A 16,799-nucleotide genomic window follows, 5' to 3' on the forward strand; every position below is an offset into this window, starting at 1 on the left:
ACTTTTTCCTATTGTGGCAGCCTGTCACTTAGTTTGAGTCAACAGGACTTGCATTTGGGAAATCATATCTCAGCTTTATAAACCAATATATGTAAGAGCCTTCTGCTTACACATATAATACCGTACTTCCCTCCTTCCTTTCTAAAAATGCCTTAATTAAACCCAGCAGTTACCATAGTTTCCTATTCCATCCAACCAGGAAACTGGCTTGTTCCAAACCTGGTTACCATAATCGCTAGGTCAAAATGGCAAACTATGGTTGGTTGACTACTTTCTGGCTTATTGCAGCATGCTGAAATGGATGGAAAGAAGGGGCAGCATGAAAATGGGGTGTGTTCACATTGTTCAAACTAAGCCAATGTTTCTCGCAGGACAACAAAGCAATCACTTAGGTTTGCTGGGCTTTGTTTGAATTTCTTCCCGCCTCTCTCTGTTTTATTCAATAGTCATTTTAAAGTTGGAGCCAAATCAGTCACTTTACTTCAAAGTATCTCAGTTTGGTGGAACTGAGTTTGCAAGCAACATTTCTGTAAATGTAAGTTAATTAACTTCTGTTGTGGCAAAAATTTTTACATCAAATTTTACATCTTACATCAAATGAACTGTCAAAATCATTAATGGTTATGCTAAGCAGGTTGCTACTTGGTTCATGTTCGTATTCCGTATCATGGAATATCATATCATGTCGTGGCCCATCCCTGATAAGGAAAAAGCACACATCTGTTAGTTTACTCTTTATCAGCAAGAAAAACACTTCAGCAGGTTCCACGGTGCTCCAGATACACACACGCTTTTAGCCTCTAGGCAGCGGTCCACAGGTCTTAGCCATAGGGAGCTGTTGCAGCAACAGAGGGCCCCTGCCCTCTTTTGGCTTATATACCCTCCTCTGTCGAGTTGCCTGCTTACAACCTGAGACTACTCCTGTATGGAAGTCTTCACTGCTCTTCCCTTTTCAAGCCACTCCTGGTTCTAGGAGACAGTGGGGAAGGGGAAAGGGGGGATCTACTGGCCCGTTCCTCACATGACCCATCCCTTCTTCCTCTAACACATCCTGTGTACTTTCCTCCTGCCTTGACTCTCCCTCCTCCCCCTGACTCCTGCTTTTTGGGTGGCTTCACACTCCATAAATTACTTGTGCCTTCTCCTGGGTCACTCTCCTGGTCCCCAGCCTCTACCACACACGCTTCGGAGCTTTGCCAGTCCCCGACATTTATGAATATGCTGTGACTATTTTGCAGTGTGTGGTGTAAATGTCTCAAGTGTCTATATCAACATAAAATAAATTCCATTCTTGTTTATTATTATGAAATTGCTGTCCCCCATAAATTTTTAAACTAAAATATTTAGTGAAGAGAATCCTGATTTACATATCTTGTAAATATTGCACATCCGGGGCTAACCTGATTGTATGCAAAGGATAACAACTCTAAAGCAAGGGTGTGAATACCGTATTTTTCGCCCCATAGGACGCACCGCCCCATAGGACGCACCTAGTTTTTTTGGGGGGGAAATAAAGAAAACATATATATCCCCCCCCCCAGGCACGGGGCTGGCGTGAGGGAAGCCCGAGCTTCCCCCGACCCCAGCCCCCAGAACAGCCTGCTATCTGCAAGCCTAGCGAGCTGCGCCGGTCTCCCCAGGCTTGTGGAGAGCTGCGTGAAGCCCAGGTGCGCTTTTCAGCGCGCCCCAGGCTTCAGAATGCAGGCAGCTCTCCGGGAAGCCCTGGAGCGCAGGCAGCTCTGCGCAACCCTCGGGAGCCCGGCGTGGCTTTGCGCCGGGCTCCGGAGGGTTGCGCGGAACTGCGCCAAGCCCGGGAGCGCAGGCAGCTTCACGCAACCCTCGGGAGCCCGGCACGGCTTCGTGCCGGTCTCCCGAGGGTTGCGCAGAGCTTCCTGAAGCCTGGAGAGCGAGGGGGATCGGTGCGCACCGACTCCTCTTGCTCTCCAGGCTTCAGCGAAAGCCTGTATGCGCCCCATAGGATGCACACACATTTCCCCTTCATTTTTAGAGGGGAAAAAGTGCGTCCTATAGGGCGAAAAATACGGTACATGAAAATCCAGCCTTCTTTTCCACATCTCTTGTTCATTAGGGTAGATGGAATCCCTAGAAGACTTTCCCCAAACAAGTATAGAGTATTTTAAGGCAATGTATAGAACTGGTTTTGTCATCCTCTCTTGAATCAAGTTTCCAGGTTTCAATTGAATTCCCCTTGGGAGCAACATTTCTTTGTTGCTTTTTCCATTTGTAAATTATTTGCATAATTTTCTTAGCTATCTATCATTTTCCTCTTTCCCGCCAAACTTTTTTTAAAAAAGAAACAAACATTTGGACGGCGCAGCTTAGCACAGCTAAAACTGAAAATCAAGGTATTCTGGCATTTCATGTTTTAAGAGGCCCTTTAAAAGTTTTCAACTGTTTTAAAGCAAAACTTATCAGGTCCTGGCAAGATAGCTCTATTTGTGACTTCTACTTTGTATTATTGTTGTTGTTGTTGTTGTTGTTGTTGTTGTTGTTGTTGTTGTTGTTATTAGCAGGAACCAGAGGCAGATTAAGGGCACATGTACACACTGTATGATGAAGAGCATTCAGTGCAGAATGGAGGCACCTTTTTGGAACCCTGTACAAATGATATCATTGCCATGTCATCCGCATCCTATATTATTTTTCAATCTAAAGTGCATTCTGCTGGAATGGTTATAATTCTTTTTGTGACGAAAATGCACTTCTCAAGCGCTTCCTGCATGCATATGTACACCGAGAGCGCTTTCTCAGGTCACTTTCTATTGGGGCAGACCTGCTGACATTGCAGGACTGTGTCATTCCCCCTCACCATATTTAACTTGCCAATGAATGAAATAGGCGAAATAGGAAGCAGTATAGTAACTGCGGGTGGTGCTGTGGGTAAAACCTCAGCGCCTAGGACTTGCCAATCGCATGGTCGGCGGTTCGAATCCTCGCGACGGGGTGCGCCCCCGCCGTTCGGTCCCAGCGCCTGCCTACCTAGCAGTTCGAAAGCACCTCTGGGTGCAAGTAGATAAATAGGGACCGCTTACCAGCGGAAAGGTAAATGGCGTTCCGTGTGCTGCACTGGCTCGCCAGATGCAGCTTCTCACGCTGGCCACGTGACCCGGAAGTGTCTGCGGACAGCGCTGGCTCCCGGCCTATAGAGTGAGATGAGCGCACAACCCTAGAGTCTGGCAAGACTGGCCCGTACGGGCAGGGGTACCTTTACCTTTTATAGTAACTTAGCTGCTTCTGTATACTGATATGTATCCTCTTCATATCAGTATATCAACACACTAGTTTCCAGCCCCTCTCTTTTTGAAAGACTGCAAAATATAGATATGTATAGGTATATATGTATACTGTATTTTTCCGTGTATAAGATGCCCCCATGTATAAGATGCCCCCTATTTTGGGGTACTCAAAATTAAGAAAACACCCCTCATCACTACCCATGTATAACATTAAACCTGTTTGTTTGTTAATTGGCTTGATCTTCCCTAATCAAGAAGTATGCCCAGGTAGTTTAAATGCTTTCTTTTTATTGTGTTTTAAAAGATGTGACCAATGTAACTGTTTTGCAATCTCAGTAATTTATTTATAACCCAGCCCAACCAAGGCCATTGTCCAACCATGTTTCTTCATAGATGGAATGTGGGTCACGACCAGAAAGGCCTTTCCCATGTCAGTTAAGAGGTGCATAAGAGCCAGCAGTCTGACTAGTCATAAATATTCCATGTTCACTGTTTGGTTCAGCCTAGACTGATCCAGAAAGTTAATATTAAATATTTATTGCACAGCAATACCTTTGTAATAGCAAATCCAATTGAAGATGCTTTCTGAACTTGCTTCATTACAACAATACTTTCATTTTTAGTAACCTGGGCCTCGGCACGTGATTTTTAATCAGACATTCATTTCATATTGTGGGTTTTGTTTGTTTGTGTTATGCAGTGCTCATTGAAACTAGTGCCTCAAATGCAGTAGAATTTGAATGAGACTTGGGGTTCTGCAAGCTATTGGTTTCCACCATTGTTCTTTAATATGAAACAATGGGGGAATTTTCTTCAATGACAAGAATAAATCAGAAGGATAAATGGAAGGTAGAAGAATGTCATCATTGTGTGTTTGATTCTGCTCTCAGCAGCACAGGTGTAGGGTTCTTTTCTTTCTTTCTCTTGTAAGAGCAGATCCACAATGTCTTGTCCTTGTAATTGATTTTACAAGATGCTCAATGATTTATGGCACATATGTACCCTGAGAGTAAGGTCAGCCTAGTGCGGAACACCTGTGTGTCTAAGCACAACCTGTCAGACCCAAATGATTTAAAACTGTCAAGTTCTATTTTTTTTAATCATTTGCCGCCATTAAAGGCAAACTCACATTTACCGTAACTTTTTTTTTTTTTTGGGTTCAGTTGCTGCTTGCAATGCCATATGATTTTATTAAAGGATTGCCATGCATGGCCAAGGCCCATGTTTCCCATCTGTCAAATAGGAAATCTAAAATTTGTTTCATATGATGCATTTTTAGCAAATACACACTGGGAACACATGGAAACAACCCTCACCCCCCTGGAAAAAAAGGCACACAAACTCTACACATACCCCAAGAATACAAATAGCATGGGAAGTTTCTTGGGATTCTAATTAAGTTCCAAAGAACCTCCAGGTAACCCAGAAGCTGTAGATTGCTTACCTAGTTGAAATGTACCCATTGTGCCTTATAGGCACAAAACATTGCATAAGAGAGAGAGAAGTTTACTAGAATAACAAGTTTTCCAGAATGTGGATTCTGACTGTGTTTGGGATGCATGAAATGATTTATCTTTCTTCAAGCCTCTTAATAAAAGAGCACCTGAAATGTTTTTCCTTTATTCCGTATCAGGATTGAATTGCTAGCTGTAGCCTTTGTAGGTGTAGTTTGCACGTGGGTACTTTTAATCAAGCAATGTGAAAACCCCTTTTATATTTTATGGCGTGGATGCACATTCATCTTTACACCTGTCTTTCAGTACAATGGGAATGTGAAGCTTGTACCCATTGCTGAATGTTGATGGGTGAAGTGCTGAGAGGGGTCTAGTCAGAAAAAAGCCAGAAATTACAAAACATGGTAACAATCACACACAGCTATTTCAAGCACATGGCATATTTGTTAACCAACTCATTTTTTAAAAATTAGATGCAGGGAATGTCCAAATTGGATAAATATTTACAAAAATATGACCATAAATCAGAGACACAACAATACACCTTAAAGTAGATGTTAGTTTTATTTTTGTGTTTACTAATTTCATAAAATTAAATACCGCTTGATGGTAAAAACCCCAACAACCCTCAAAGCAGTTTACAAAATATAAAACACTACATTCAAGAAGAAGTTACAACCCCCTACTTTAAAAGTACAAAAGTTAAAATACTAAATCAGATTAAGGTGACCTTGGATGAAAAGATGGAATTCACATGCCATAAACATCATGTAGACACAAGTAGCCAAATAAGTGTTGTGAACAATTATGTTAAATTATGTAAAGGTGCAAGCTTTGAATAATAAGCCTGTATCTTGTTATCACTTGCATAAGGAAATAGTTAAACAATAGGAAGGGAATAGTTGACAGCACTGCAACCACAAGGTGTACATTTCAAATCCTTTTTTTGTATTTTGTTTTGCACCCACATGTCACTTAGGTCTAGACAGAATGTGTAACTTAGTCCAATTTGCTGATAAGAGATCAGATTCCTCCTTGCAGGCAGAGGTAACGGGGTAACAATTTGCATTAGCATTTGATCCCCTTGTAGTCAGATCTTTGCATGAATATTGTTTCAGCTTCTACGTGGTTTCCTTGAAGACTGGGGCAGTCTTTCTCCTCATTGATTGTCCTTCATTGACTATGGTGAAGTCAACACCAGCAACTACCAGTTGCAGTAGTGCTGTTGCAAAACTACTAACCTCTTTGCCACAAGAATATCAGAGGAAAAGGAGACCAGATAGCTTTGTTTTCATTCAAGTCTCTTTAGCCACTCTGGTCCCATCTACACTAGAAATTTCCCATTCCTCCTATTTCTGGATAGTTTAATAACCCATCCCTCTTTCTGGGGAACTCTGGGAACTGAATAACAAGAACAATAACAATAATAATATATGTGTTGCCCCACTCTGGGTGGCTTCCAAGAGATGTAAAGCATAATAAAACATCAAACATTAGTAAATTTCCCTATACAGTGGTACCTCAGGTTACATACGCTTCAGGTTACACACTCCGCTAACCCAGAAATAGTGCTTCAGGTTAAGAACTTTGCTTCAGGATAAGAACAGAAATTGGGCTCCGGCGGCACAGCAGCAGCAGGAGTCCCCATTAGCTAAAGTGGTGCTTCAGGTTAAGAACAGTTTCAGGTTAAGAATGGACCTCCGGAGTGAATTAAGTACTTAACTCGAGGTACCACTGTACAGTCGTACCTTTGAAGTCGAATGGAATCCATTCCGGAAGTCCGTTCGACTTCCAAAACGTTCGGAAACCAAAGTGCAACTTCTGATTGGCTGCTGGAAGCTCCTGCAGCCAATCAGAAGCCGTGGAAGCCCCATTGGACGTTAGGGCTGGATGAATCCAAAGCCGGAATTAAGATTGCCGGAAGAAATATCAACAACCTCAGATATGCAGATGACACAACCTTGATGGCAGAAAGTGAGGAGGAATTAAAGAACCTTTTAATGAGGGTGAAAGAGGAGAGCACAAAATATGGTCTGAAGCTCAACATCAAAAAAACGAAGATCATGGCCACTGGGCCCATCACCTCCTGGCAAACAGAAGGGGAAGAAATAGAGGCAGTGAGAGATTTTACTTTCTTGGGCTCCATGATCACTGCAGATGGTGACAGCAGTCACGAAATTAAAAGACGCCTGCTCCTTGGGAGAAAGGCAATGGCAAACCTAGACAACATCTTAAAAAGCAGAGACATCACCTTTCCAACAAAGGTCCATATAGTAAAGGCCATGGTTTTCCCTGTAGTGATGTATGGAAGTGAGAGCTGGACCATAAAGAAGGCTGATCGCTGAAGAATTGATGCTTTTGAACTGTGGTGCTGGAGGAGACTCTTGAGAGTCCCATGGACTGCAAGAAGATCAAACCTACCCATTCTGAAGGAAATCAGCCCTTAGTGCTCACTGGAAGGACAGATCCTGAAGCTGAGGCTCCAATACTTTGGCCACCTCATGAGATGAGAAGACTCCCTGGAAAAGACCCTGATGTTGGGAAAGATTGAGGGCACAAAAAGAAGGGGAGGACAGAGGACAAGATGGTTAGACAGCGTTCTCGAAGCTACAAACATGAGTCTGACCAAACTGCGGGAGGCAGTGGAAGATAGGAGTGCCTGGCGTGCTCTGGTCCATGGGGTCACGAAGAGTCGGACACGACTAAACAACAACAAAGCAAGATTACAGGGGTCTTGGCACTTAACCAATGTTTGTGTTCCTTTGGAATGAGGCATGGTGGTAAGATGCTTGTGATGGCTTACCATTATCAAACAAACCAGGCCGTTATCAACCTTCTGTTTCTTCAGTGACCCACCCCTAGCGAGCTGTTGCAAGGCTGGCCTCATGAAAAAGCTAGCTGGTAATATTTCCAGGCCTTGCTAAATTCTTGAATTTATGGGTTTGCTCACATTCTAACCCTTCACTGAATGCAGAGGTTATGGGGGTGGGAGTCTGCCCCCCACAATTCATAAGAATATTTTAACATAGGGGCGATGAATGTGAAATGTTGGAGCAATAGTAATGATGAGGTAGACCATAAAAAACGCATGACACCATATAGAAAGTGCTTGTTAACATGCCATAAAACCTGCAAGTGGAGCATTAATTCGGACAGGGCACAAATATTGCACACAGATCTGCACAGATCACTCACAGCTAAACCCTAGGCAGAGTGAGAAGTGCCTCAGCATGTTTTGCTCACCTGGAATGAGCCAGTGCACAGTGGCGTTATCATAAACACAAACTTCCAAGAGAATTTTATTGATCAGCATACTAGTGCCTTGTAATCTTTTATCATGTTTATTTATACAACCACACCTTGATCATTTATTATTCTAGTTTTAGACTCAGAGCCTGTGATTTAATGCCTTAGCAAAGGCCACCCAGTGAGTTCAAGGCTGAGTTGGGACTTCAGCCCAGATTTCCCAGGTCTACAGTGTATGAATGCTTCATGCCTAGAGAAAAACTGAGGTGGCTGCCTAAGGTGCTTTGTTATTCCCTGTTTGGTACAAACAATTATGTTCACATGTCCATTTTTTATTTTTTTATTTTTTTGCAGGAGCTCCCTATTCTTAAATCTGGGGTGCCCTTGTGGAGTTTACAGCTTCTGAAAGGGTTGAAACCAGTGATCTCCTGAGGGAGTTGTGGTGCAACTTTCACTGTGAAGGCAAATACAGTGATTGCAAGTAGAGATTAGCTGTTGGTGCCTGTTAATTAGAAGGTCGGATGGGGAGCTGAACACTCAGATTGCCGCCTTCCAGAGCTGTGCAGCTGAGAAATGAAAGCAAGATGTGCTGGCAGAGAATAGCAGGTGTCTGCCTACACAAATGCTGGCAGGTATATTTTCTACATCATAAAGCTTTAATTGCAAGTGTCTTACAGTGATGTGGCATTTTGTCTGTCTTTAGATGTCGTGGATTTCTTTTTTGCCTTGTGGAACCGGGGGTGGGTGGGGGGAAGCATTGTTTTTGTTTTGTTACTGCCCATACAAAATGACCTGTCAAGAAGCAGAATTTAACATATTCATAGGGTCGGTAACCTTTCTCGACCCTGTGTTTAGCATTGTTATGTACAGTGGTACCTCAGGTTAAGTACTTAATTCATTCTGGAGGTCCATACTTAACCTGAAACTGTTCTTAACTTGAAGCACCACTTTAGCTAATGGGGCCTCCTGCTGCCGCTGCGCTGCCGGAGCACGATTTCTGTTCTCATCCTGAAGCAAAATTCTGGAAAGTCTAGGCAAGGGTGCTTGAACAATTCCTTTTTCATATAGCTTTAAAGAGTTGCAGGGGGGTTTTTTGAAGTGAGATGCAGCACTTGTTTCAATATGTTTATGCGAGTAACAAATTGGTTTAAGGCTGGATAGGCTTCATGTAGTAGTTCTAAATTAAAGCCAGTAAAAGAGAGGCATTTGAATCCCATCAACAGTTGCAGGACACTTAACATTACATAAATGCTTGGCTCCCAAAATGCTTTCCTTATTTCAAACGGTTTTAATAAGATAGTGATTTATACTTCTTGAGAGATGGAACTGTTATCAAAGAATGTTAACTTGGCTCTCACATAAAGGAAACATTGATAGGCCCAGTGCACAGCTTGGTCTCTGACTTTTTTTGGGATGCAGTTTTCACTGAAAAATACTGTATTTGACATTGCTGTCTGTGTATCAGTGGGCAGGCATGTGGAAACGTTCTCTTTCATAGAAGACAAAGTATGGAAATATGCACTTGCACAAACTCTGGCTTGGTGAACTGCATTTGTTAACTTGCTTTACCCTTCATGTGGTTTATCAAAGGGCAAAGAAACAGGTAATGGCATGTATTCCTTCAGTCTTGTATTAAGATAGGACTGTGATTTGCTCCTTTCTAATTGCTATGGTGGCTCACTGTTATAACTTAATTATTTACACTATTTCTAAACATGGATGGCATGCAGAACAGAAAAATAAAATCTGAGTTCTCCAACACCGAATGGGAAGGGCAAGAAGTGACTGGAACACTGGAAAGATCAGTTCTGTTCTTGTATGGAGTACCTGCATTATATCATGCTGATGGGCTCTGTAATTTCTGGCTGTGAATAGATGGGGCTCATGAAAGACCAAGGTGGCATGTGTAGGTTTTGAGGTTGGATGTGCATCTGACCTTTTCAAAACCACCATATAGATGTGAGTTTTTTACACTGTAATCCCATCTGAAACCTTGAGAAACAGAATGACAGTGTTCACTAAGATGAAGTTTAGACTTTATGGTATTTGGGAAGGGCCCAGGGCGAAAACCTTGATTCCAAACAAGAGTTTTTGGCAGTACTTTAAAACAACTGATGGAGGATAGTGTTGCTTAAACATGGTTACTTGGGCATTTATTTGAAAATAAAAGAGAACTCAGGTGTTTAGGATGCTCAAAAGGAGTTGGGTTCTTTGGCAGTGTGGGCTAGTCAATTCAGATGTTTACAAGATGCAAGGATTCCAGACTGATAAATAACATGATTCTGCTAAGTTTGTGTATTTGAGTTACAGCCATAAGCCTCTTCCTAATTCCCTCAATACATACACTGAATATGAGGGGTGGGGATCAAGGCGACATCTGCTAACTGTGTTCCCAGACTCTGAGCCAATAATCCACAATGTGCAAGAGGCTTCTATGTATATATCACTGCACATGCATTGGCTACTTACGCAGCACCTTGCACAACCACTTGCTAATTCTTGGAGAGCCCATCCATGCACATGCATTGAGGCCAAGTGTGAAGCCAACAGGTGCATCCCACTGAAACAAGATTAGGGGTCCTTACTTTATATGTTGTACTGGAAGCATGAAAAACCACTTACACGTGTCCAGACTGGATCTTGTACTGTAGATATTGCTCATGGATTCATTTTCTGATGATGACATCTGGTGGACACATTTCACCACTATGAAATTTCAACATCCTCTTAAGATCTGTGAGAGCGACAGAGATTTAGCACAAATGACTTTGCATTTCTTTTGATTGATTGATCCTGACAAGGAATATCTGAAGTTCTGAAGACACAAGCTCTGCAGCAGTGATTCTCAAGTCAACAGACTTACTGAGAGCCTGATGATGAGTCATTGGCTGTAGGTAGCATTCACTGGGGACAGTGAGGCTCTAAGTACTAAGTCACAGTGATTTCTAGATCCAGGAGAGGAATTCATGAAGGCAAAATTCCATTAGTAGATCCTGGTAGTAAACAGCACAGATGATTCATAGTTAAAGGAGTTGGGGAGGAGAGTTGGAAAGTGTTTTTACGAGCCATGGGTGTGTTCACTGTTACATGCTCAAGGGTGTGTTTCAGCCTAGATGGAAAGAAATGAGGCAATGCTGGAATACACGTAAGTGTATGAGTGCAAAAAAACTGTGCTGCTCATCAAAATAGAAAAAAGCAACTGCATAAAAACTAGGGCTAAAATTCTGATTCCAGGGAAGCCAGTGGCAAAACTCTTAGGCTCTTACACCTTGTGTTCTTGGCTCCGCTTTTCATTTCATTTTAAATGGTATTAAGCAATAGAGTCCTGTAGGAAAAAACTAGAATGTGGATATGAAGCATGTTGGCTATGATTTTTATAGGCTGCTGCATATGCTGCTGTGGAATAGAACAGCTTTCCTCCTTGGCCTCCTTGGTATAATCTTTCTGGCTTCCACATGGGGTTATCCAATTATGTGTTTGAACACTGAGAATAAGCCTGTTGCAGGCTACATGTCACATATCTACTCATTTATTTAGGTGATGGGAAAGTGGGGGAAGAAGCTCAAGTCTCCCTTGGTTAGTGCGTCCCAATTTTTAATCAGTATGGTATTTCCTCTTCCTTGAAGACCAGAGGGAACACCTGTGTTTTTCTGAGAGTGCCACAAGAGACAGTTGGCAAAAGCTATTGTTTCTGAGAAAACAGATGACTCTCTAGTTCAGAGGGGAAACGAATTAGAAAGTTCATCTGCATACATTGTCTTCAAAGGCTGCACAGAACTCCTTCACAAACAGTTTCAACAAATTAAAGAGTGAGACCCCCTGACACAGCTAATAAGATGTCTGGTAAATTGCTTTGACAAAGCACCCAGCTCTTATTGGAGACCTGAGGGTTTGTAGTAAAGGTCAGGGTAGGTTGGCATGACGCAATTTTTAAAGCATTTCTTAATCATCCTGCCTAATTTAATGTGTCAGAAACTTGCCTTTCACTTCAAAGGATATTCTAAACTTAAAATTTCACCATCGTTCTCTATCTTTGAAATATGCATCACATGCTTTAACTTTCGTTTTCTTATCACAATTGAGTTTAAAGGTTTCGCTTAGTTTCTTATTTGCCTTGATTTTAAGTATTTAGTTAGTAAATCAATCTATAAATCAACCTCAGTGCAGGAAATATATATTGGGAGATTTAATGATGGCAAGTGTATTTTGAATGGATAAGCTAAATGAATGAATGAATAATTTACTTGAAGAATTATCCTAAATGCATTGCAAGAGGCAGTGAATTAAACTATTTAGTGTAATGTCATCAGCTCACAAGTCACGAATTTGTGATTAGTGAATTTAAAGGTTCGTTTCACCAATTATTTCGCTAATGGTCCGATCCTATTTTGTATTCTTTAAGATGACAGATGCTACTTCCTTTTCCTTTCATCCAATAACAAGCGAGTCTCCTGTTTTGATCTGAGCTTCTAATACAGCTCTTCTCTTTGATTGCTGTTTGGAGAATGTACATATACAATGTAGGCTACCTCCACCTTTGAGTGTATGTATATTAGGACAACTACATTAATGACTGCAGTGGTACTTGGTGAGCTTAGAAAAGAATACCGAAAAACATATGCTTTGTAAATTGGAAAATATAAGCTTTCTAGCCAAGAGCATGAGAAAAGCCCTGCTGGATCAAGCCAAACTCCCATTAAGTCTATCATTCTCCTTTCACAGTGGCCAGCCAGATGCTATGAGAAACACAAGCAGGAGCTGCGTACAATAGTGCTCTCTTCACAAATAAACACTGGCTACAGTTTTTGGTTGAGGAGGAGAGAACTTAACCACAAACTTGGCTTCAGATGACATCCACTAAGCCAAATCTTGGGTTAGCTCACATATGGTATGAGAGTAAAATAGACTGAGGGAGGAGCAAACCAACTGTGAACTGTTCTTTAGGAGCATTCACATCCCAGTAAACCATGGCTTGACCTGTCGTAGCAAAACATACAGCTGTATCATAGACTATACTTATAATATTGTAGGAGTTTGCCTAGTAGTCACTTTTCCTTCGGGCCTTTGACGCTAAGCACTAATTGTCAGAGAGAAAATACCCGGGCAGCTTACAAAAGGTGAGTTGAAAACAACTGTGATAAACTTAATGTTCAGTGCTTAAAACTAGGATGTGATCAGCCTCGGTACTGACAATGCATATAAAATTGTCTGCTGTCCAAAATAATGAGATCAGCTTTAAAGTCACGTGGCTTTTAAAAAGCTCTTTGTAATTTGCCATTTACTTCTCAGCCTTCAGGGCAGGCTTGTGTTGTATGTTCCAGCTTTGCTTTGTAACTGTGTGGGTTTGAAATTAGCCTCTGTTTTAATTAAATCAGCACTTTTCATATAATCACGTGGCTCCAGAAAGTTGCATTTTTATTTGAATTGAGCAGCATAAGTATTAATTATGTTTAAAAATGAAACAGCTGCTTCATCATTTATTTTTTGTGCCTAAAACATTCTGGTGACAAAATATGTATATGAGAGTAGAGCTCTTTGATGGCAGGTTCACGGTTCAAATAAATACATTAACACCCTTCAGTTTTTCTCTCGTTTGGCCTGAATCAAATCTTTGCTGTTTGGATAGAACTTCAATGAATACTAAGGCTGTTAACAGAAAAATGAAGATAATAATGTATATTTTTGTTACATGTTGCATTTATTGCAGAGTTTTGAATATTTAGACAAGCAACTGTGGAAGACAGGTAAATTCTTCTCTCTTGGGTTGCAGAAGCACCACCCCTTAACTATGAAAAGATGCTGCCAAGTTCAGGCTCCTATTCTCCCAATCTTGATGAGGAAAACAGAGAAATACCAAGTCAGGTATATGATGACCCAGAGTGTTTGAGACCACATTAAGCCAGCGCCCCCTTCAAGGCTTGCGGACTAGAGATGGTTAGCTGGGTGGGTGAACTTTGAATTTCAGAAGAAAAAAAAACCTGTGGAGTTTGTGTTTGTCTTACCTTCTCCCACAGTGGGATCTGCCTGTCACTTACCACACCTCATTTCCTTCTGACTTCAAACACTGATTGCTGGAACAAATAATAGGTACAGCAAGTTGAGAATAATCAGCAGTAGCCAAAATTGGAAAAGCTGCAGGGAAGAACGAGGCGCTAAACCTAGCAGAGCATGTGAAGAAGTCGGTGAGAGGTGTGGGGAGAAATATGAGAAGTGCCTGATCCTGTTATTATTAGACTAGCTGGAGAAGTAGTCTAATGGGGTATAAGGCAGCACCACATCATACACCATTATGAAAAAGAATTCTCTTTTCCAGTCATCTGAAGCAGATATAATCATAGACCCATGGAGTTGGAAGGGGCTCCAACTCTAGTCTAAAGGTATCATATGCTTCATAGTGAAGCCTTGTCATGGAAAGGCTTGTTGTAACTTTTGAAGGTTCTGCAAAGAACATTGAAGCTCACTCTGTTAACAAATATGGGGTTGTCATTGTTGAACGATTCACACGCCAACCTACTTTTGAAGCGAAAGGAAGTTTCAAAAGCAGTTATGTTAAAAGGGATAAGCTCTTAAAAGGGGGGGGGGGCTTTAAAATTCCACTTGGTTGGCACAAACCGTATGCGTGAGCCTAAGCAGCTTTTTGGATTTGGACTGGATTTCTCTCAGATGATGATGATGATGACACCGCCCTTACTTTCAAAGGAGCCCAGGGTGGTAAGCACACATAGGAAGGATGTCAGATGCAGGATACTATCTTAATTCAAGCATGTTGAAAAGCTAACAATACCCCAAATGGAATTTCAGGCCAGATTCTGTGTTCATGTCCAAAAACAACGCCTCTATTCAGTTTCTGGAGAATGCATTTAATTTTCCCCTCTGAAATTCTTGGGAGGAAGACATAATACAAATCCTGACAATGTTAAATATATTGCTGCACTGGCAGTTTCCATATTCTGGAAGGCAGAAGGCAAGCATGATTGAGAATCCCAACTGCAAACTCATGTCTAGGAGTTCTTTTCCTTATTTGCAGTTCTTGCTGTTAACAAATTATATATAAACACATATTTGGAATTTTACTATGCACAGATCAGATACTGAAATTCATATTCTAAGGTGATTGTATCCCATTTTCTCATTCAGCTTATACATTTTCATATCAGAGTGACAGGCACAGAGACATCCTCTTTTCAGTGGTAATAACTGTATTATATATATTAAAGTTTATGTACTGCAAATGTAATAACTTGAGTACCAAAAATGCTATTCCTTTTTCAAAAAACGGATTTGCCACATTTCATTCCCCAACATTTCCTCATAATGTTTTGCTTATTGGAACAAAAATATGTCTAAGATCCATATTTTAATGATAAATGAATATGTAGCATTGCATGATTATCCATAAGAAGCTTCCATATAAGCATTATTAGTAATACCCATAACATGCAGATTTGCTGATTCCATATTTTTAAAAATTGCAAAAGATGCAATTTCCAGATGCATTTATGTTAAAACGATAGTTTCAATGTCATAATTTATCATCATCATTATCCCCTCGTTTTCTTTTCTTCTGTAGTAATGGCTGCTCACAGGCTCTTGCAGAGAAGGTTGTTATAAAAACTCAATGGCTAAGTGAAGCCAAATCAATTCAAATTAGAAACAGAAAAGATTGTGAAATTAACTAGTGTACCCAAATTTGCTAGGCACTCTCTGTATCTAGGATCCTTGCGCTGTGGGACCCTCCTCAGTAAGAAGTTGGGGATGGAAGCTTTGTTGTTGTTTAGTCGTTTAGTCGTGTCCGAATCTTCATGACCCCATGGACCAGAGCACGCCAGGCATTCCTGTCTTCCACTGCCTCCCGCAGTTTGGTCAAACTCATGCTGGTAGCTTCGAGAACACTCTCCAACCATCTTGCCCTCTGTCGTCCCCTTCTCCTTGTGCCCTCCATATTTCCCAACATCAGGGTCTTTTCCAGGGAGTCATCTTTTCTCATGAGGTGGCCAAACTATTGGAGCCTCGGCTTCACGATCTGTCCTTCCAGTGAGCACTCAGGGCTGATTTCCTTAAGAATGGATAGGTTTTATCTTCTTGCAGTCCATGGGACTCTCAAGAGTCTCCTCCAGCACCATAATTCAAAAGCATCAATTCTTCGGTGATCAGCCTTCTTTATGGTCCATCTGCAGTGATCATGGAGCCGAAGAAAGTAAAATCTCTCACTGCCTCCATTTTTCCCCCTTCTATTTGCCAGGAGGTGATGGGCCCAGTGGCCTTGATGATAATAATAATAATAATAATAATAATAATAATAATAATAATAATAATTTATTATTTATACCCCGCCCATCTGGCTGGGCCTCCCTAGCCACTCTGGGCGGCTTCCATAAAAACCAAAAATACAATAAAATATCACACGTTAAAAACTTCCCTGAAGATGTCTTCTGAATGTCAGGTAGTTGTTTATCGCTTTGACATCTGCTGGAAGGGCGTTCCACAGGGTGGGCGCCACTGCCGAGAAGGCCCTCTGCCTGGTTCCCTGTAGCTTTGCTTCTCGCAATGAGGGAACTGCCAGAAGGCCCTCGGCGCTGGACCTCAGCGTCCGGGCAGAATGATGGGGGTGGAGACGCTCCTTCAGGTATACTGGACCGAGGCCGTTTAGGGCTTTAAAGGTCAGCACCAACACTTTGAATTGTGCTCGGAAACATACTGGGAGCCAATGTAGGTCTTTCAAGACCGGTGTTATATGGTCTCAGCGGCCGCTCCCAGTCACCAGTCTAGCTGCCGCATTCTGGATTAGTTGTAGTTTCCGAGTCACCTTCAAAGGTAGCCCCACGTAGAGTGCATTGCAGTA

At 41.7% G+C, this 16,799-nt stretch overlaps 1 protein-coding gene across 2 annotated transcripts in view; it reads left to right on the forward strand.

Annotated features, from left to right (window-relative positions):
- Positions 1–16,799, forward strand: part of ROR1 (receptor tyrosine kinase like orphan receptor 1) — a 162,163-nt gene that overhangs the window by 38,643 nt on the left and 106,721 nt on the right. The window contains exon 1 of one of the 2 annotated variants that reach the window (XM_083742861.1): positions 8,478–8,589. The exons of the other annotated variant lie outside the window; for it this stretch is intronic. Coding sequence (XP_083598987.1) covers positions 8,580–8,589 — 10 coding nt within the window. The 5' untranslated portion in view covers positions 8,478–8,579. Of the gene's footprint in view, positions 1–8,477; positions 8,590–16,799 lie in introns of those variants that run through there. 2 annotated transcript variants of the gene reach the window in all.

This window comes from Podarcis gaigeae (genome assembly GCF_964106915.1).
Source record: "Podarcis gaigeae genome assembly, chromosome: 6".
NCBI lineage: Eukaryota > Metazoa > Chordata > Lepidosauria > Squamata > Lacertidae > Podarcis > Podarcis gaigeae.